The following is a 22,470-nucleotide window of genomic DNA, read 5'->3' as shown; positions in this document are numbered from 1 at the left end:
AATCAAGGGAAGAAGGAGGGGTTTATATACTCACAAGGGCAGGCGTCAACTTGTGGTTGCCGCGTGACTCTTGTCTCAATGCTTGGGTTAGGTTTATTATGTGTTTAATACATTACGTACATGTGTTTAAGTGGCTCTTGACACTGAGCCTTGAGATGTATCTTATGGCTTTTAACAAATTTATGTTATTACACGTGATTCTGTTAGCCCGTGGTCCTGTAATCAGGGCTCAGGGCTGACAGGTTTATGATTAAATATCACATGAAGTTTGCATGATGCACATTCAATGAAGGCATTTATGAAGCCGGTCACAAGAAACAGAATTGAGAAGACAAAGCACTTTAAATCCGGTGAACGTGTATACCTGGAAATTGATAGTAGGGATTGGGAGTTAAATCAGGTTTCGCCGGCAAACATGGTTTACCTTTAACTTGAATGATGTTTTTATTGTACTCCCTTTTGACTTCATTCCCCAGCTCTCTCTCACATTCGAACCCAGCTCATTATCGTCAATCACCTCCTTATTTATTGTACCTTGAGACAATTTTAAGTCAATCCAAGTTCAACCAGATCATCTGGTCACTACAAAACCAGATATGTTGCATCATCATTGTGATTTGAATTCACTGTTTCCTTTATCGCATGTTTCATCAATGTCGGATGATGCAGTTCAAGAAGCAGTTGAAGGTTTGGAATTGCTATCTTTTCTTTTGGACCTTGCAATCAATCCCATAGCTGAGATGAAGTGTCTACAACAGTGTACTCTAGAGACACACACAAGACACAGGTTCAAACTCAAACTCGAACTGGCAAAGGTGCCGGTGCAAAAATCCGATCTGAAACTTCAGACATTGGCAAACTGGGGTTGCAAATTCCATCTCTCCACCAAACCAAAGCTTTTGCCAACATTATCTAAAGAACATTCAGCTAACAAAGCTATAGATACTCCGACCAATGGTTCTGCTTCAAAGAAATCCAATGTGGATGTTGGTCAACAGAACAAGAAGGATAAATGCAAAGGTAAGAGTACATTGTTTTGATTCTTTCCATGACATTTGTTGATGTGTTGATGAATTTCAATTGAATTGGCTATTGTATTGTAGACCTGAAATGCGGAGCACAATTGGCTCATCTACAGACCTCACTCGCAGCACTTGAGGAGAAAATTATAATGTATTCAGTCAAAACCTTACAAGAAAAAGGGCAAGGTATGTGGATTTTCAAGAATCACTATGGACAATCATTATGGAATCACCTACTATGCCTGGGAGTGAAGTTGGCAATAAAGCGTTCAGTCTACTTGACAAAGCAATCATGGATATCAAACAACTTGAAAGTGAGGTTGAATTTCTAGAGGTTGAGGCACTTGATCTCAAGGAAGAGTTGGATTCAGCTCATCACAGGATCACGACACATGAGAGGGTGATCCAAAGGCTTTCAGGGCCAGAGCAGGATGACCTTGTTCAACAATACAATCAATCAACCCAACGTACTGAGCCACAAACAAACTCTCCCACAAACTCCTGTGTTTGACTATGATGATGTAGTTGGATATGATGATTCGACCTTCCTTATTGTAATTGACTCACATTGATATACTTCCGGTGTTTATGAGGAGGTTAATCAAGCCAGGACAGTGAATGAAGTCACATTTTGAGGTGTTTTATGGATTTATAAGAGAGACATAGTCCGGGTACAATTTGCTCAAATTTCTTGATTAAGGGCCACACAATTTATAATTGTTGTAGCTGTCTGAGTTCTCTTTTATAAACTTTTTTTGAGAAATCTTGAGCTTGTTTTCTCGCTTGTTGTGAGCAATATGTAGGTGGGTATAGAGGTTTGATTGTGGTAATGTATCCACCACATATGTCAACTGAGCTCATATATGGACGTTCACTTTGATTGTCTGTACAACTTGTCTTCAATATTGATAATCAATAAGGGGGGTTGAATTGACAAGCAGGACACTTTGGTGCAAGCCATACAAGTGATGAAACATGCAAGACCACTGGCTTTTGGGAAGAGAAAAACAGGATGATTCCAAAGTGAAACTGATACGGCAAACAAGTTGTACAATGATTTTAGGAACAAAATCACACAAGCATATTGGCGCAAGGCCTACAAAGTATTCAAGCAAATGAGTCTGCTGAGGTTGTGAAAAGAAAAAAAGATGACATCAATGTGAAGATGAAACCAAAACTGTGAGTCAGTCCATAATTTCAGGGAACAAGACCAGGAAAGATGAAAGTTGGATATCTCTAAATGGAATCATATACCAATCATGGAGTAGCACTGAGAAAATTAATCAACTTCCACAAGTGGAAAATGAACCCTCCTAAGGAAAATAATCAATAAAAATACCTAGGTTGGAAAATGAATGGAAAAAAATTCATGATGTGTTAGAATTAAAGATGATACTGAGCCACTGAGCCCTCCTAAACTTTGAGTCAGGACCAGAGTTCAGATTCATTTTTCCTAAAATCCCTCCTTTTTGAGGGCATCTTCAATGTGGGGTTCATCTACCACTACATATGTACCATTAGCCAGAATGTGATACCACATATGTAATCTAAGCAATAATTTGAGACTACATTAGGGGATTCAAGTCAAAAAGATTTTGTGAAACTTTTTAAAAGACAGACAAGTTTTTTAAATTTTATGGTAAATTTTACTATCTTGGACAACTTACTGTACTGCAAATTACTGTAAATAATTTGACTTGAGACCCCCTATTTGTAGATTTATCAAACATGTAGCACTGTATATGTACCCAAGATAAATACATATGTATGACTACATATGTAGCCTCAACAAAAATTTGGCACAAATTATCCAATTCAAAAACATCTGAGATCACATATGTATGTAGACTACGGCTATGACCCGGGACCTGAGGCAATGGGGCTGGCCCTGGGGCATTGTCCAGCCAAGCTGACCACTGGCTTCATTCTTAAGGAGATCAGGGCCAGATTAGAGCTGAATTTGGTGCTTGGGACCAATATAGTCAGGCCCGGGACCCCGGAGGCCCGGACCCAAGACCTAAGGCTCCTCAGGTCAAGTCCAGCTGACGCGGGGTGTGTGCCACTTTCAATGAAAACAAATATGTGCAGCTATATATGTCATGTAAGCCAGCGCTATGATCCGGCCCTGAAGCAATGTGGCCTGCCCCGGGACATCTGCAGGCCCTACCAAGACCCGGCTGTATCCTTAAGCAGGCCAGGGCCAGCTCAGTATATTTGGTGCACAGGGGCATAACCATCAGGGCCAATGTCCCAGAAGCCCAGGCCTGATACAAGGCTTCCAAGGCTCCTCAGACCAAGCACAGGGGATGGGGTGTGTCCCTCTCCTCTGTCCAAAGGATTTTTGGGCAGGGCAGGGGGGGCAGGGCAAGGCCAGGTCATAGCCCAAATCTGCGCACATATTTGAGACTACATATACATGTAGCTTCAACTAACTTGTAACACCATATATGTAGTCTAAGGAAACATATGAGAATACCAATGTAGCCTCAACAAACCTCTATCAAAATATACACAAACATATCAGATTACAAATGTAGCCTCTAAAACCATGTGGAGCTATATATGTAATATTAACATAACTTTGAGACAACCTGTGTAGATTATACAAATGTGTGGTCCTATATATGTAGCACTAAAAATCAGCATTCAAGTATCTATTTAAATACCAATCATGGGGAAGCTCACTTGTAGTCTTTCAAAAATTTCATTGGTTCAAGACCCCCTTGAGCCTGGCCAGGGCCGATGCAGCATGTGTAAACTCAATAGCACTAGGTACATTGTGAAACCATTCAGATACCCCTTCTACTTGTTTATATCATGTGGTGGTGTAAAAGCATGCTACATATTCAAGTGCAGCAAACACCCAGCACTGAATATGTAGCCTGCAAAAAATTCATTACATAGAAACTGCGCAGGCAGCTTAAAAAATTGTAGTCCTTGACCCCTACAGGAAATTACCTCTTGTTTTGGACTGAATAGCCATGTCACCATAGAAATACTTTGGGTCCAAGATATTTTGATTAGTGTAATGCAAATGTTTAAAACCCTTCATCTCCAGGACTCGAGCAACGGAGGTAGATGATGTAGCTCAGCTTGATGGCCAACCATACCAAAGCAAAATGTGCCACATCTTACAGGCCAATCACAATAATAATGTTTCTCAGCATGACCTTCTCTTGAAAAATCTATAACTGACTTACCATCCAAATTGCTTCTACATTTGCCTCATCCAACGGAGAATTAGTAATGAGTTTTGCAAAATCTTTCGACGAGCTGGTAATCTAAGTGCTCTGTCAAAAGGGGGACAGTTTCCTGCAGAGCTTGAACCATACCTAAATCCCCACAGGCCCCACCCTTCAGGTAAGTTGTTAATTAGTTGAGCTTGAAAAACAGCTTGAAATTAAAAGCAATTGAGGAGACTAGGTATAGATTGACTTTGCTTTGTACTTCAGATAACTGATGACCAGTACAGTAAATCTAATCTGACTGGAATTGAACACACAAGGAACAAAAAGATCACATATCAAAAGCACAAATCATGAATGTGTAAACAAGAGATCCAAGGATCTTGTAAAACCCTCATATTTGAAATTAAACAGCATGGAATTCATCAAGTCAGGATTCACTTTGTAATTGTCTATTTGGATCAGTCAACTTGAAAGCAACCATGTCCAGAAGTTAACTTTTGCTGTTGTATTATTTCAAATACATAAATTTCACAGAATAAGATTTGAAACCCTAACAACAGGGGTCTACACACCAAAAACCCAAAACAAGATTGAATCCCACAATTAAACATAGAGAGACATAAGAAAAATACAGACAACAGAAATATTAATAAGCTTCACTATGCATAGATTCATATTCAAATATATTCATTTTTTAGATGACTGGCACGAGTTTCTGATTCAGCTGTTCAGCCATTCCCACTTGGCTTTGTTGTCAAACTTCTCCACAAAGTCAGCGCAAAGATTTTGGGAACGCAAGAACAAAGCAGCCTTTTTTTATTGCCTGGGAATCGAAGGTATGGGCCTGAGTAGGTGTAGAGGTCTCCTCTTGTCCTGGATTGATGCTGTAATCCTTTTCTGGGCTTGGAAGAGGTGAGACTTGCAGCGGTGCTGCATCAGGCGGCCACGGGGGTCTGATCTCAAACCTTGACAATGCCGTAAAGAAGGTGGTGTGTTGAAAGGAGTATGCAAGTGGGAGCCTGAGCTTAAAGGTTTGGTTTGGTTTCCATAAGCTGAATCAGGGCTGGTACACGGGCTGCAGATCCAGCAGGATAGCAAAGGATATGCTATGTTAATCAGTGGGCTTCAGCAAGAAATGAGACTTGATAAGAAAGCAGACCTTCGATGTTGTCAGGGCATCCAAAAGAGTTGAAAGAGTCCGGGCTTGACATTTATTGAAGGTTAGATTTGAGGTTAGAGCTTGTTGGAGCAGGTGATCCTTGGCACAGTCACTGGAAGCAAGGAAATGTGCTTATAGCTAGGATTTGAAAAAGGAAACTTTTAATTTTAAAATGGATTTGATATAGAGATAAAATGAGATATTAAGTTAAGTCAAATTTGTCAACACAGAAGTGTTCACAAACCCCAAAGACTGCTGGTAGTGAAAAATATGTTTATAGCTATGATGTGAGAATTGTGATTAGGAGATAGGTTTAATAAATATATCAACTGATAAATGAATTTGAGGTGGGTTTGTTGACAAGGAAGTGTTCACAAATTCTGTAGGCTTATCTATACATAACCCCTCAGTCATCAAAAAGATATGTGTCTCAGTTATTTGACAAAGCCTTCCTGGAATTCATGACTGAGTTAAAGGGAAATAACACCAAACTCACTCAGGCTGCTCATTCTTGTCTTCAGGAATGCAGAGGTAGAGGGCGCCACAGTTCATGAAACTGCTTCTGAGGATTCCTTAGCCATTTGAAATTGAGTTGACGTAAAACTTTATCCCGTCTGAGCAAGCTCTGGTGGGGATTTTTTTTTGATGTTCATCTGGACATCTTTGTTAACATTGAGTTCAACTTGTTTGGATTTGGAAGTCCCTGGCGGCAAAGATTGTGAAGTCAAGTTTTGATTGAGGGAAAGAACAAAGCTATCGACCATTGGTGCAGCAAACTGCCTGTAGTGTTTAATCACTTCGTTTTTTTTAGAATGTGGCAAAAGCACGTCTTGACACTGGGGAGATGTATTATCTGTTGTAGCCTTCCAATACTGCATAAGAATTGGTTATAATCAATCTTCTCATCAAGCGTCATCAGAAAACCAAGGCGTTTTGATTTCTGGGCCACCTTGAGTCTACCCCATAGTGGGTTGGTTTTGTTAACAGAGGAAGAAGCGGCATCCGACATGATTGATTCAATAAGTAATTCTTGAAATAGAAAACTCTAAGTGAAAAAAATTAAGAGGTTCAATGATTTGAATTCAGGATTAAAATAAAACTGCTTAAAAATATCAGCAAGGCGTGTTTGGCAATGTAAAAAAAATTATTCTGTGAGGGGCTTCCTCCATCCTTCAAATAGTAGTTATATCTTTGCCTACTTTGAATTACTTTATTTGTCAGACTTGGACACACCCAGGTTCACTGAGCTGGAGATTGATTATCCTGAGCACTTCATAAGTTTAGGGAGTGGAGGGAGAATTGCCCAGATGAACATTCATCCCAGCTAAAATCTTGAGATGACTGTTTTTTATATTCCTCAGATGAATTCAGGATTGTTCCTGTTGAGCTGCTCAACATGTTCAACCCTCCTATATGGTAAACCAGACTTCAGCAGTTGCTGGTTTTTCTAACTCCCGGCAAGTTTCAGAATGCTACGCAAGCCGCCAATATACTGGGCTGACCTTCATTCATATTCCTCAGTTGAGTCCACAATTGCCCGCGTTGAGCAGCTCAATCGTTCCAACCCTTTTGCGTAATAAACTAAACTTCAGGAGTTGCTGGATTCTCTGAATTCAGGGAACTGTCAAACTGGAATTCTGTTCAACTTTTTCAACCCTCCTGTATGGCAAACCAAATTTCAGCGGTTCCTGGTTTTTCTAACTTCAGTCAACTTTCAGAATGCTAAGCACGCCACCAATACACTGGGCTGACTGTCATTTATATTCCTCAGTTGAATCCAGGATTGTGCCCTTTGCTACCTGTTGAGCAGCTCAATTGCTCCAACCCTTTTGTGTAATGAATTAAACTTCCGGAGTTGCTGGATTCATTGAATTCAGGGAATTGTCAAACTGGTAATTATAGAATTTGATATGGAACAGGACTCTTTTTAAAAAATGGAGTTAACCAAAAGGAATTGATGCATTTGTGACGAGAGACAAAAAAAGCATGATGCTCCAATTGAACAAAGATAAATCTTGTCTTTCAATGCTCTGATGTTTGGAAAATATAAATCACATGTTCAATGATATTAAAGTGCCTAGATCCCCCCAAAAGCCAATGTCAAATCAAAAGTAAGTTTTACCAATCTCAAATCATTCAATTGAGAACAAAGTAAAGAAGAAAGAAAGATTTGACTAACGTATAACAAGATAAGATTTCATATATAAATACCAATCCCAAACCATTTGAGACCTATGCTTCCCAAATGAATTTCTAGTTTTAACTAACACTATAAATTGTATTTGGTTTGCATCAATATTTCAGCATCAGCATAAAAGGATAGAGTTGAATTCAATTAGAATGAATTAGACTGTCAAGTGTTGATTTATCAAGATGTTCTTAAAAATTGTGTCAGTTGGCCACCTTTTCAAAGGATCATCTTGAACAGAACTAAGATAATGAATTACAATTAAGAGAGATGTGATCAGTCCACTTGATATACAAAATAATGGAAATGAAATCAAAAACTAACAATATATCCATTGAGTCAGACCCTTCTCTGAAGTTGTTTGATAGTTACATTACATAAAACGGAGTTTGTTAGGGCAAAATGTAATTCCAAAGTGCTTAAAAACAAAATAAAAAAATTAGAATCTACATCAACCCCTGGGAACCCAAGTCGCAAAGTTAGATTTTTGATCTTTTCTTAACCGCTCCCAGGATTGACAAAGTTGTCCTTCAAATTCATCCCTATTCATCCCTATCTCAATTTAATTTATCAGTTTTCAAACTCATACCGAGACTAGCTTTGTTGATATAAATTCCAATAATTCCTATTTGATTCCTGAGGCTACTCTGGATAAGGACGATCTACAAAACTCCAAACAACAAACTTCCAATGCTGTGCTAGATCTCATGGAGTCAAGGACTTTGTTAGAAGAGATGAATGATCAAGATTCCTCTACCTTGATAAAGAACAGTACAACTAGTGAAACTGTTCTTGACGTCAACGAGCTGAATGACTCCACTGGAAAACCTTCTAATGCTCTGCCAGATACTGTGAAATTGATGTCTTTGGATCAAGTAGATGTTGAAACTCAAGAACACCACACTTTAGCCACCACTAATACAACCCGCAAAGCCACCTTAGATGAGGATAACATGAACAATTGAACTATTAAACCTGCTGAAGCTCCGCAAGATATCACTGAATCCAATCCTTTGAAAGAAACAAACACCTCAAATGGGGTCAAATCTACGTCACCCACCCTCAACACAACTAGAAAACCCGAGCTTGATCGTGGTACTCTCAACAGCTTTGTCATAGAAGACTCTAAAGCTCCCAACTGTATGATTGAATCGACTTCCTTGAACATTGCAAATCGCAAGAATTGTACAACCAATGGTCCTAGCAAAGAGCATCCATTGTTTATATCAGATCAGCTTGCATCCCAAATTGCCAAAGCGCAGGAACACCTATTCAGTTTGAACTCTTCAGATCTTGGAAGCAAAGACTTTGATCATCATTCCCAGCCAGAGTTGCCTGCTCCAACTCAAAACCTCACACTCATCAATATACACTCAGCCACTTCCAAAGATAGCAATTAACCTGATGAAGATAATCAAAGTTCACCAACGTTTCTACCAGCTCCTGAATCCTCCCCAAATAATGAATTGGTATCTCCTACTTCTGCTTCAACAGATTCTCTATCCTATTCAAGCACCATGATATCTCTACCTCAAGCTCTCACGAGTAATCAGCCTAATTCAGCTGCCATGATTATTGAAGAAGAGGATATTTAGAGATGGAATAGTCAAAATATTTAGATTCACCTGTTCAGCTTCAGCAGAAGAGAAGCCTTTCCCCAACGGCTTTTAGCGATTTGAGAAATATCCAAGGAAAAATCGAAAGCTCTGTCATATCTTCAACTGATGAATTAGAAGAGAATGTTCCACTTCTAATTCCTTATAAGATACACCTGTCTCCTGTACACCCTACCACTACAAGGATTGTGCAATCTTGTTTACAATCTCCTGATACTGACGGTCCTAATGATATCACCATGGACAAAAAGCCCTTGTGGGCATTGACCACACTACCCGTTTATTCTGAACTCATCGCAGCTCTTGAAAAAGCAAAGAGGTCAGATTGTTTAACAAAACCAATGGCAGAGGAACTGGAGAGGCTGACTTTTCAATGTAAAAGGACAGGGAATGGTATGTGTTCTTCTCTTAATATGTTTATCATCTGGAATGTGTGTTGATAATTTTCTGGAAACAGCCATAATACAGAAGCTACCTTTACCAGCTGAAGGGGACACTATCATTGTACTGGATGACAATGACAAGGATTTGCACACCAAATACGGCTTCCCGTTTGAGCTCCCCAATGCCAATTCCAACCAAAACCCCGACTTGACACCTAGCACAAGCCAAAATTTGATTTATCCCGACAAAAACAAAATGCTGCCTACCGAGGAACGAGACAACAAGCAGAATAACGATAAGTTGAACTGGTCTCATATGGACTTACAGGCAGAAGAGAAGATAGCAACATGAAGAGAGTTCTTGAATCCACTCCAAAATCACCAAATCAAATTGATGTTTCTGAAGAAGTTGAAACTTTTGATCAAGATACTGATTCTTGCAATGAAGGGGCCAAGTTGATTCCTCCTCACGTACAATATAGGCAGTCTGAGACCTCATCCAATGAATCAAAGTCAGCACCTGTTGTCAGCCAATCCACTCAATCTGAAAAGGAAACTGTAGATCCCAATTCCACTCTGACTTCCATCCAATCTAAAGAAACTGAATGTGTTATGAGCCAAATTGATTCACTTCCGACCACCAATCAAGACACCAATGTTGAAAACCAAACAGAAAATTCGGATCTGGATCCTGTCGTCAATCAAGGCCCCAGCTCCTCAACTGTAAAAAATGTTCCAAATTCAACCCCCAATGTAGTTCAATCAGCTGAGTCTGAAATGGAAATTGATGAATCTCATTCAAATCTTATTATACATCAATCTTCTGAGCCAAAAAGTGCAGTTGACCAATCCAAGCATAGTCATGAAATACATAATCCGACGGAAGATTCAAACAATTCCAGGACTCTGAGGACGAGGAAACAAACACTTTCAGCGGTTCTTATTCCCAAATACACTGATAGTAGTAAAAAATCTAAGTCTTCAACACTTAGGCCGTGTTCACTTAAGGAATTTCTGACCAGAAATCACATTCTGTAAATTTTTTAATGCAAAAATGTAACATGCCCCACCAAATAGACATTTTAAATTTTGCAGAATGTGAACTCTCACCAGAAATTGCTTAAGTGAACGCGCCCTTAAGGCTTCAAAAAATGATGAACAAGATTTGAAAAAACATAGTCAGAAAGAGAAAGAAGTGGCAGCCGTCAACTGTGAGATCAAAGTCCATTTTACTTCACCACACACCCTGCTGATTCTTTTCAACATCTCAGTCAAGTTTTTCATAGGTTTGGATCAGATCAAGAAGGAGCTTAATGAACTCTTACCGCCATACAATGGAAATCAATGCAGTAAGAATGCAAAGCTTATTGCATGGGAAGCCTTGACTTCTTTATTAGAACAAAGACGGGTGGGGAAACCGTTGGATCCGGAATTCTTAGATTCCATTGATAATGGTACCAACAGTGTGGTGATCAGGACCCAGTTTAATGCGCAGACCTGGTTTGAAGCCATACAACATGTGAGTAAGTATCCACATTCTCTAGGCATGAAGTCCACTGACATCCTTATTTGTGTTCCACACAGTGCCTAATCTTTTCAATTCTCACTCAGGTGAGCCTTCCTACTCAGTTGGGTTGTTCAACACTACCCAATTGAAGAAGGAATCAATGTCGGACAAAGTTCCTCATGGTGTGTACCGCCCCTCTGGCATCACACTTACCAATCAATGCAAATGTCTATTCGACCATCACCAACAAAAGTTACCGCCTTCCTAAAAATATTATTAGATTCTGTTGTCTTAGCCGGGAAAACTTTCTTGAAAGAACCTCCTCCCTCAGAAAAAGAAAAGGCCAGGACTGGAATTGAAGCAGTGTGCCAAACGATTGAATGACTCCATTCACAGAAGGCTGCAAAAGCAAACGATTCAAAGCCTATGTGGCTTCTTGATACAAACAATCTTAAACCTCTAGGCGACATTGGTCTCGTACAACAATGGCGAGATTTATTCATCAAGGTGCTGGATGCTTATGTGGTTCAATACTTTGAAGCCAAGTTATATTGAATGAAGACGTGCAACCTGAAGACAAAGAACTTGCACTCAGCTTCAAAAAAGAATGGAAAGGTGATTCTGTCAAGGCTCCGACCCTTGCCTATCTTGTGATGTTTGCTTGTTGTGGGATCCGTGGTTTGATTTGCTGCTCAGGCAATATAAACCTTGTGCGGGCTGGTCAAATGCTCAGCTTCACAGTGCTTTCAGGGTGGCTTTTCAAGCAAAAACCAGACTTGCAAGTGAAAGAGCCTATCTTCAAACATAGCAATCAGATGCTTATGCGGCTGATGGATGGTCTCTTTGATGATGCAGGCCACTTTATAAGACCTGAAATTACTTGGTACAATATTTCCAAAAATCTTTGTTTTGACTATCTCTCACACTGGTTCCTTGAGGCTGGAGACCTATCAGAAGGCAGAAGCCTGGTTTTTCCAAAATCAAATGTATTTTCTGGGAAGGATCAAACCACAAAATTACCACGATAAACTAGATGTAAACCAGTTGGTTCTGTTAAAAGTCACCTTTGTGAAAAAAAATCATGTAATTGGAATGAATCAATAAGAATTATAAAAAGACTGATCTCCCATGAAAGTAATGATCAAAAAAGTTGTGCGCCAGATCAAACCCTAAAACATTCCTATGTAACTATTACTAGCTAAGACTTTAATACTACTGAATATCAATAATTGAGATATAGTTTACTTACCAAAACCGTACAAATCATCAACACCATCAGAGCAAAGAACACCAAAGAAATCTACAACTTTCCTAAAATGATCTTGAATCATATCAAACTCACCTCATAAATCAAAGACATATTCTCAATCAGTCTAAATTTATTTGTTCAAAGAGTTAATATAATCAACAACTTACATCAATCAATATATCAATGTTTTTCTTTCTAAAAATACATCTTGTCAATTATATAAATTTCTTTGGTTATCAAAAATATTTAACAAAAAGAATCTTTGTATCTGTGGATTTGGATTGAAGAACTTGGAATCTAAGAGAAATTTTTATCCTGAACACACGCCTGGCCCCAAACACGCTGGCTAAAACAGGCTTATTATAAGTTAAGCTTATACATATTTCCTTAGCTGTGAAAAGGGTTGGTCATCATCAATTATATTACATATCTACGTACTTTATGGTCTTGATGTGCTTGATAGTAATACTTGAGAGATTTATAGAGCAAATCTTTTCTAAAGTAAACTTCCAAGCTATCCTTTCAAACTTCATTCACAGATATGTAATGAGGTGAACAATTTTTCATGTCTTGATTGAAATATCTTGCATGTTTCCTAATTTTTTCTATCAATTAAGGAAGAGCCTGAGGAAATTTTGATCTTGAAAAGTGTTCAAAAACCTGAAAGGTATTCAACCTCATATACATCAATTATAATCAAGTGAAGAAGTTTTAACGATTTTTCAACTCAACTCTTCAAAAAGATGATCAAAACTTCACAAAATCAAACAACATTTTTTTGCATCACTTTTCACAAATTCATTTAAGCTTTCAAAAATTCATGTGTCATTTAAACTTCTCACTGCAACTAGGTATACTTTCTCTTAAAAAACGTATAAAAGCAATTAACAGAATTCATTTATAATAGAATTGAAACACACACACGTTAACAAATTAGTAGAAGATTGCATTTTAGATATGTGAGTAGGTTCATAGGTATATAAGTTCATATAACACTTTAACTTTATATGAACTAAAACTTCAGTTTATAAGAAAATTAAAATGTAATTGACAAAACAAAAATCACAAATACATACACATTTGTTATTTTGGGATCTAGGAGTAATTATCTGCAAATACTATCTTTAATCATGTAATTGAAAGAAAAATCTTAGAAAGAATTTATAAAGTTCATTTTTCAAATGTATCATTAACTATTTTTTATTCAAAAAGAAAAAAATTAAGAAGATCTTAGATTAGTTTTGATGAAATATAATTTATGAATAAGAACTTGGTTTAAAAGAAAAAAGGTTCATAAAATATTTTGTATATGTGAGAAAACTTACTTGTGGAGTTTTTAATGGACCTTGTATATCCTCCACCAAAACCTTTTTCCCATACCATACTTCCATCAAAAGTTTTATCTATCAAAATTGAAAAAAGAAGGTTATAAAACATTAGTTAAATAATAGAAAGATTGGGGTAAGAGAATTGATAAAATAATTTATGAAAAAAACTGTCATGTTTTTTTTGTTTCTAATAGGTGTGGTATGAGGGGTGAGTGGCTTACCTTCAAGTTGTAAAATGTATCTGTAATCAAAAGGGATAGTAGACGCAAGTTAAATACAAATAGTAAGACAAATCAAAAACCAAAAAGTATCAAAATCCTCTCCACTTCTTTTTCACGAAGTAAGTCTTTCTCTTACTGCTATTTCAGATGTCCAAACTGATGAACCTTTAGTTTTTAATTCCATCTTAATAGCTTTTCTTATCAGCCAAACATGAGTTGTTTTTTCAACGTCCAATCAGTGCCCTCAAGTGATCCACAAGATGCTCACAGTTCCATTGATTCCCCCAATATTAGCAAGGACTCCTTTAGTAGAGACTTCAACTTGCCTATCAAACAATAAATCCAGAGCCTGATTTAGTTGGTGAGAACTTCTAGACGTCAGAAGGAATGCTATCGAATGAAAACATAGTCTCATCGCTATGATCAAGGTTTCTGAATGACTGAGTAACACACACTTGAGGGATCGGCTCGTGAATTTTATGATTAGAGAACAATGTTGCTGGCCAGGAACTGATTTTTCTTTTGACAGGGAGTTGAGCATTTGTCACATAACACACTAACTGAGGCTAGAAGCTATGTGGCTTGTTCCTGGCCGGGAACTGAGGATTATGAGAAAGGATCTGTGGGGAAAAGCAGGAAATCACAGAGGGGCTGTGAGCTTTACCCTGACAAGTCGGTTCAGTCTTTGCATCTCCTCGTTAAAAGCTGTTCCTGGCCTGGAACTGATTTTAAAGACCTATTGTATACTGAGCTCAATAAGTTCTCTTGTTGGTAAGCCTTGATTGAGACTTCCTACCTTTCTAATTTCAGCGGCTTCTCCAACTGAAATTTTGTCAGGAATTTATCTGTTACAAGCTATCTTAGAACCCCTCGGTGGAAAGTTTGTGAATTTGGTTGTCAGTTTCAAGAAGCTTTCTCAGTTATACATTGGTTTCCTAAAAACTTGTGAGGGTTTTTTTTACCAGATCTGCTCTCACTTTTTTAGCCTTGGCTTTCGTTGATCCAGATTGACTGAGAGATCTTCTCTTTCTCAATCAGTTGTTATGCTGTAGCTCAATTCATCTATTAAATAAAATGGGATCTCCACTTTCTGCACAGAACAAGTCAATATCCTCGCTTGCTAACCGTCTAGGCGTTCCTGGAGATGCGAAATTCATCTTTCGCCAGAGTTCCAAGGATCGAGCCAAGGGAGATCACTTAGAAGTTTACAAAATCAAGTCTGGAACTACGGTGGTGGTAAATGAAAAGGATTTATCCCTAGTTATAGCAGTTTGATGCAACCAACTCAAGAGAATGTCAAATGAGGAGAGAGAAAGATTTAGATTTGGGATCTCCACTCCTTACTTACATTCTAGAGCTAGATTGACCAACACCCTCCACAAGTCAATACAGCTATTCATCCTAGTGCTCATATGGCGGGGGTGGATGGGGTGCTGCGGGTGGCGAGGTGCCTTGGATCCGGGTAAACGTATTGGTGAGCAGATTACCTTATGAAACTTGACATCTCTGAGGCTGAATTACTTATTGAAATCTTAACGGGACCTTATGCGCTCAGAAACTTTTCCATCAACAAAGAAGAAGAAATTGTGGCAGATTGTTGCCGAATGGAGGAATTTAGCAAGGTTCAAGACTTTTAGGCCAACCAATTCTCCTCCCTCTGCCTATCAGCCTTTAACGGCAACATAAACCTACCTACAAAGGCCAACATTCCTGGCTTTGATCACTTGGACTGGAATCAAACCCCTAATGGGAGGGTGTTTGCCACAAATCTAGTTGTAACCTGTGATGGTTTCAACAACCAAGTGCATACTGATGATCACGACTATACACACTATTCATATGGGATGTTTTATTTGATTGACACTGTGAATATAATGTATTTTTCCGAGGTGAAAAATGATTACATTTATTTCACAAAATGATTAAAAATGCATTAATTCTGCATTAATTCTGCATTTTTCTGCATTAATTCTGCATTTTTCTGCATTAATTCTGCATTATTAATCATTTTGTGCATTAATGTCAATCATTTTTCACCTTGGAAAAATACATTATTTTCACAGTGTGATCGGGTGACTGGAGAGCCATATCAAGTAGAGGGTTCAAAGAAAAATTGTGAAGTTAGATCAGGCTCCTTTATTATGAAAGACTTTGGGATTGAAGTGGACTTTCCCACATGTGACAGAGTTGTTGAAATGGTCTAAGACACACAAGTAAGTCATTTTCCCTTCTCAGAGAGGGACATCATGAGAAACTGAAGCTCATGCATCCCGAATAAACAGGTCATACATCAAAGAACTCCTTCCATATCGTATAGCGCAGAGGGTAAGAGAGTACAGAGTACATCCAACCTGTTGTGAAATAACACGATTCGGATCTTTGTGCCAGATTTCTAGCTCTCCAGTCAGAAGAATTGCATTCCTTGAAGGTAAGAATAAGAAGATGTCCGAATCAAAGTGGAAGACATATGTTCGTCAGAATGTCAAGACATATGAGGAGCAGATGGCTACAAAGTTTAAGAAGTTCTTACAAGCCAAGTAAGATTTTGTCTTCCACTTTCTCAAGCCATCATATATACATCAATGGTAGGAAGAATGTGGTTTTACCGGAAACAAGATGGCACATGGTAGGAAGTCTTCAGCCATTGAAACTGGGAATAAGATTAAAGACCCAACATACAGGTCATCAGTAGCATCACCGTAAGTTGGGGGATTAGGATCAACAACGTGGATTCCGTTGAACATCCTCAAAGAGGATTGGTGTTGACACATCACTTGCTTGAGCGGTAGAAATATTTTGTGACAAAGCTACTAGCTATACGTGGAGCCTCAGTATCTGTTGATCCGGAAGTTTGCTCATGATAGTGACACGCCCTCTCACTGTTCAGAAAAAATAAATCAGGAAAATGAGTGCGATTCAGGTTGGCCTTCCCCCATCAGGACCAAACTTTTGCTTGCTTCTTGACAATTCCACCTAGAAATCCTACTTTCTGGCTAGCAGCTTTGAAGTTGATTTCGTCAAGCTCTATAACAAGCTTTGCCTTGACAGCCATACTGGTGAACATGCGAGTTGAACTTGGTGAGACACTGGTGCGTGAGAGGATTCTTTGAAAGAAGTTGTAACCACATTGGGTGTCCATGATGTGTTTTGTATGTTTTGATACATTGGAAACCAGAATATCCTTGTGACGCTTGAGTTAGTAAAGTTCTGCAGGATCCAGCACAAGATATTCTTCAACATGGAAATTGACTCCCTCTAAAGCAAGTTGAAGATTATCTTGATCTAGCGCCTGAAGAACTTTGATTCTGAAGTTTTGAGCTTGTCTGCCGTTTTGATCCTCAGCCGCAGTCAACGTTCGTTTGAGATAAATTCCATCACTGGGAAGGAAGTCGCTGGGATGGAGGGAGTAAATCAGATCAAGGTAGGTTGGGTTATCCCATTAAGACAATGTGATCAATTGAAATAGTGAGTCTGATGAAAATGTCTGATTTGTATGTTCCAGTGACAAGATTGATGGTGTTGATGATGAAGGTTGAAGTTGAAGTCAAAGTTGTTTGAGTGATGATGACCAGTAGAATTGATGAATAGTCTTGATGAGAATGTAACATTTCAAGGCAAGGAGTTGAGCCAAGAAACAAAGGGCTTGAAGGGATAAGGTTTCCTTTGGTCATGTTACAATAAGGCCTGTGGGCCACACCTGGGTGCCTGGGTTAAAAAGATGATCCAAAACCAATTCATAATCCTCTGGGACGTAAACCTAATGACACTACACAGAAGAAAATGTGGTGGCCAATGGCTTGAGCAGATGCAGTTGGTCAACTGTCTTTTTGATGGTTGAGCAACTGTGTCCAGTCAACCTTTTTCAAAACCAAGAAACATCAGGGGGCAAACCAAAAACATCACAGGTTTTCACAGGTTTTTTTTGAAACCCCCCAGAAACGGTTTCTCAACAAAAAGGGGGTTTGTGGTGTAGTCAATATACAAGTATTTTTGAATTCTGGGTCAGTTCCTGTGCGGCCACTTTCTGACCAACTGGCTCGACTGAACTGGATAGCGGGATCTTCTGAGTTTCAAAAACGGATTCAATTAGTCGACACAGCACCACAGGTTTGTGGCAAGTGACATTCATCACCCCGGTTTTGATTCAGTTCCTGGACAGCTACTCCGTATGAAGCAGAAATTCATTGCCCCGGTTCTGATTCAGTTCCTGGACGGCTACTCCCTGCCCAACTGGCTTGACTGAACTGGGATCTTCTGGATTTCAATGATCAATTTGATGGCTTGCTTTGAGCTTGGCTTGTTAGATCCATTTTTCAGATTATCACTGAGCCTGTCTGATCATTGAAGATCTTTGGAATCCCCAGTTTTCCATACCCAGGCTCGCTCAGACTGAGAAAGGGAAGATTCCTCAACTTTTTCCCCATTGTTGGGGGTTCATCAAAACACAGATTCACTTCACCTTCCCCAGCCCTTGCCAATAAGCCTTTGAGCACAAAGTCCTTTTAACAACTCAACTCTAGCCTGAGTGGGGCTGAGGAGACTTTGAAAATTCATCGCTAGGACAAGTTCCTCATGAACGTTGATATACTTAAATCCTCCTCTCTTTGCTTGTTTTCCCAAACTGTGTACGCAACCCTCACATCAAACTGGCTTTGATTCATTGTCTTATTTTTAATTATTTTTGAGCGCCTCATCCTTCTCCATACGTCTACACTATCTCTGTAAGATCCAGTGTTTTGTATCTTCCAATCTACATTTCAATTCATTGACTAGCTGAGCTATCAACACTTTACATTCATCAATCCCAACTTTTCTGTAACTTGACTTCATAGAGTGGAGCCTTTTTCTTTGTAATCTCAGCCGACCATCTGGACTTGTTTATGTGTCTCTGCTCTTTCATATCAAACAACTTGCACATTTAAATTCATAATTAACAAAGTCGTGGTAATGTCATCAGTAAGATCAAAACGTACCCTGGAAAACACTGGATTTGCCAGAATCTCCGGCGTAAGTCCCTCTCCTTCTCCAAACTGCGGCATGTGTACTAAGTCTTGGATAATCATAGGCTCCCCAAACTGACTTGTCCTTAAAGATGGCTTAGAAGTCAACAAGATGAAGGCAACATCAATTGAAGCTGGGTTTGATATTGATAAACACCAAAAAGGTGACAAAGACATTATAAAATTATACAATTGCTATGGTCTTTCAAAGGAAAGCAAGCAAGCTGCTCTGTGCAACAGGAGATACCAAATGAATTGCCCCCCAAGACACAGCCAAACTAAGTGCCCAGACCAAGATGTTACGGAGAACACAGAAACTTGTGCAAGAAGAGGATTAACTGTCCCTAGAAGCAGTCAACTATTCACCTTCACCACTGACGAATCACCATCTAGTAAGCAACACCCTGTGCCTCTGAAATTGGCAGGTTGTCTAAATCATTATTTTTGGAAACATGATCATTTCACAGATGTGGGCGCAGAAAATGAAGTCCAGCTAGACCCTTCAACTGGACCCCTGAGGACTTGATGTTCTTCTGCTAGACTTTCAGCTCGAAATTCTGAATTCAATGTTCCAGAGGCTGAGACCAAGAAAGGAAAACGTCTCACTGGATCACTTGGACCTTGTCACACTGTTCCGAGATCAGCTTGTAGCTCGGGTAACAATATCTTGGACAACAAAAAAAATTCTTCACCTTCAGTTGGTTCGAAAACCAAGCCCGCCAGTACAAACCGCCTGCGCAAGAAGTTGTCACACCCTACTGCTAATCCATTGGGATTGCGAATTTCTAATCCACGTCATTTACCAACACCTCCAACTTTGCCTATGTGAAAAAAATCAATCATCAATTATCAGACTTAGACAAAGCCAGCAAAAAAAGTGATGAGGACCCAGCAAGCCCTGAATACTCTCCCACCGACAACAATGAATCTGATGATGATTTAGTCAAAACTAATCAACCACCTCTGCACACCAACACCCCTTCTGAAAAGCGGAAAACCTTAAGAAAAAGGATGTGCAACAAAAAGTTTCAGCTAAATTCTTCTGACTCAGAGAACAATTTACTGCTGCCAGAAGAAGAAACACACAGTTCCCTTCCCTCCAGTCAGCAATCAAGTGAAGATACCTTGGATCTTCATGGAACGCCAAACTTCCAAACTTCTCCTATAATTAGAAGAGCAACTACTGGTTCAATATTATTTCCGGATTCAGAAGACAAGGAAGAGAGTGAGCCAGTCTCTTTTCCTGGTCTAAAAAGAAGGAAAGGTAAATCTAGAGCTGAAAATCAAGAACATCCGAGCAAAGATGAAGAAGGTTTTTGTGAGCAACAAAGCATGCTAGGTTGTGATCGTTTATCTTCAAATCATGGTACTCCTATTGTCAATGGGATTGAAGAAGAGTGGGATGCGGGGAACCTGTTTGGTGAGGGTCTTGGCTTGCCTTTTACAAGTAGTCTTTTAGGATTTGTGCATTTCAGATCTGAAATTGTTGATTTAAGATCATTATCCACTGACAATGCGCAACAAATCACATCTTTGAGCAATAAGTTTGATGTATTTACTGACCTGCTACAGGAATCACTGAAACAGCGTGAACCTACAAGATCTAACAAAAGGGAACCTGTGAGACAGGCTTTTGGAGATTCAACAGTGGATGACAGTCCTTCTCAACCTGCTAGAGCTTTCAAAATAAGAGTCAGCCTGCTTGTTTCAGAATCTGATATTTTCAAAGATAGGATCTTTTTCGCTAACCCATTTCTAATAGGTTTTGATAGAAAATCTGATCGGGACACTTCATGGGCCAAAGAAAGAAGATAAAATGGTACCTCACGGCGCTACTCCTGCTGAAAAAAGAGACTGGATGGCAAATATATCAATTCAAGAATTGCTCAACAAGGCACACAAACATCCAGGATCCAACCAACCATCTTTTCCTCAAACAGCGGATCCAATTTTCCCCTATCCAGGCGGTCCAGGCGGGAAGAAAGCAAGTCATAGGTCCCTTCAAATTATGTGGGATGTTATGCAGAGAGTTGGAGTTCGGTCCTTTTGTCCAGATTATTCAGAGTTGCTCGGCTGTCCTGGAAATGTGTTTCTATTCAACATGACTACTTCAATATTCATAAAACTAGTTCAATCCGGTGAATATTCAGGAGCTTCTCCATAAGATCTTGATCCAAAGAAAATATTGGATTTGACAACAAAACACATTAAAGGGACATGGTTTCAAAAGTGAGTTTATGTTCACAGATTTTCAAGTCTGTCATTTATTCTAAATCTCAACGTGTTTTACATAGCTATCGTGAACAATGTCAATGGTCTAACCAGGGACTCAAAGCACGAGATAAGGGGAGGCTTCAGTCCATCTTTTCTATCAGCTTATCAACATTTTCTTTGCTTACACACTTGTTTTTGCTTACACTGTCAATCCAGGTCTTGAAAGGCAGACTTGCCTATGTCACGGCCCACAAATCATTGTGGACTCTTTCCAAAGTTGTGGAGCAATGCTGTAGCAACGATGAGACCGACTATGAAGACAAAGGAGGTCGCAAGCATTGTAAAGTTTGTATCATACAATGGCGAAGCTCTCAGTTAAATTCAATATTCAAAGCTATAGATGAAGCAAGAGTGCGAAACAACCCCATAAAAACATCTCCTGGAGTTCAGGCTAGAATACGCCACCGTAGTTTTAGTAACCCCATCAGTGATCTAGCTCCTCCTGATGAGATCCACAAAGATTGCATATCTCAAGCCTATTATGAACAGCTTGATGAAACAGAGAAGGCTGAAATCAAAATCATCAATAAATCAATCTTACGTCCAGTCAAGGAGATGATAGCAAAAAAACTCTTACCGTGCAAATAATTGATGTTATCTGTAATAAAATTCTCTGAATTCCTATGTTTTTTGTCTTTTTGTTCTCAATCCATGGTCTCTGTATGAATTTATTTGTAAATCACACTAATCAATTCTGGTGCCCCCAAGATTTGGCCGAGTACATAAAATGCAGACCAATGAAATGACATACTAACATGTTTTATTTTCAATATTTCAAAAGTCTCAAGTTGCCATCTTTGGGATTTGCCCCGCAGCCGGAATTCTTCTGCTTTCTTCCCCTCTGCTATCCAGCTCTGTAACTCCTATTTTAGAAGTTTCAATTTCTGGCCTTAAAGATCACTCTCCCCTTCTCTACCACATTCCATAACCCAGAACGTCTTGATCAACATCTAGCCTATCCTCATTCCATCAAACAAAATCATGCGGACAGATCTTGGTCTCTGATCGAAATGCATCAAATCAACACGTTTTCATAACAGAAGAAATCACCAAGGCCTGCAAGTCACACACAATACTTATACTTCTCATCAGTTGAACGATCAAAAGTTGAAAGTTGTTGAAGCACTTGATAAGGTTGTTGATGATTCTGAAGATTCCAATGACAACAATCCATGGCCACCAGAAAGGAAATCAAATTTGATTAACCAACCTGGAGCCTCCTCATCAACTTGCTCCAACTTGGAAGCTAGCTCCCATATGAATAATGGGATGGAGATTGATTACTCAATTTGATCCAAGAAAGTGCCATCCCGCTTATCCAAGTTCATTTTGATC

General features: G+C 39.1%; 5 protein-coding genes across 5 annotated transcripts; all 5 read left to right on the top strand.

Annotated features, from left to right (window-relative positions):
- Positions 1–653: 653 nt before the first annotated feature.
- Positions 654–1,902, top strand: MELLADRAFT_104032 (uncharacterized protein; the record flags this gene model as incomplete). Its single annotated transcript, XM_007407298.1, has 4 exons — positions 654–1,020; positions 1,104–1,208; positions 1,277–1,489; positions 1,826–1,902. The coding sequence occupies 4 exons, from the start codon at positions 654–656 to the stop codon at positions 1,900–1,902; spliced, it is 762 nt and encodes a 253-aa protein (XP_007407360.1).
- Positions 1,903–7,424: 5,522 nt separating this feature from the next.
- Positions 7,425–8,522, top strand: MELLADRAFT_104031 (uncharacterized protein; the record flags this gene model as incomplete). The annotated part of the gene is made up of 2 exons (XM_007407299.1): positions 7,425–7,480; positions 8,132–8,522. The coding sequence occupies 2 exons, from the start codon at positions 7,425–7,427 to the stop codon at positions 8,520–8,522; spliced, it is 447 nt and encodes a 148-aa protein (XP_007407361.1).
- Positions 8,523–9,412: 890 nt separating this feature from the next.
- MELLADRAFT_61030 (uncharacterized protein) lies at positions 9,413–11,618 on the top strand (the record flags this gene model as incomplete). The annotated part of the gene is made up of 7 exons (XM_007407300.1): positions 9,413–9,566; positions 9,631–9,856; positions 9,889–10,391; positions 10,828–11,079; positions 11,141–11,245; positions 11,359–11,426; positions 11,460–11,618. The coding sequence occupies 7 exons, from the start codon at positions 9,413–9,415 to the stop codon at positions 11,616–11,618; spliced, it is 1,467 nt and encodes a 488-aa protein (XP_007407362.1).
- Positions 11,619–14,436: 2,818 nt separating this feature from the next.
- On the top strand, positions 14,437–15,136 carry MELLADRAFT_104029 (uncharacterized protein; the record flags this gene model as incomplete). The annotated part of the gene is made up of 3 exons (XM_007407301.1): positions 14,437–14,632; positions 14,672–14,757; positions 14,900–15,136. The coding sequence occupies 3 exons, from the start codon at positions 14,437–14,439 to the stop codon at positions 15,134–15,136; spliced, it is 519 nt and encodes a 172-aa protein (XP_007407363.1).
- Positions 15,137–18,973: 3,837 nt separating this feature from the next.
- Positions 18,974–21,723, top strand: MELLADRAFT_104028 (uncharacterized protein; the record flags this gene model as incomplete). Its single annotated transcript, XM_007407302.1, has 5 exons — positions 18,974–19,253; positions 19,410–19,655; positions 19,715–20,553; positions 20,624–20,947; positions 21,292–21,723. The coding sequence occupies 5 exons, from the start codon at positions 18,974–18,976 to the stop codon at positions 21,721–21,723; spliced, it is 2,121 nt and encodes a 706-aa protein (XP_007407364.1).
- Positions 21,724–22,470: the final 747 nt, after the last annotated feature.

Source organism: Melampsora larici-populina, assembly GCF_000204055.1.
Source record: "Melampsora larici-populina 98AG31 unplaced genomic scaffold MELLAscaffold_8, whole genome shotgun sequence".
NCBI classification, from domain to species: Eukaryota; Fungi; Basidiomycota; class Pucciniomycetes; order Pucciniales; family Melampsoraceae; genus Melampsora; species Melampsora laricis-populina.
The sequence above is the reverse complement of the archived record's forward strand: the minus strand, read 5'-3'. Positions and strand labels throughout refer to the sequence as shown.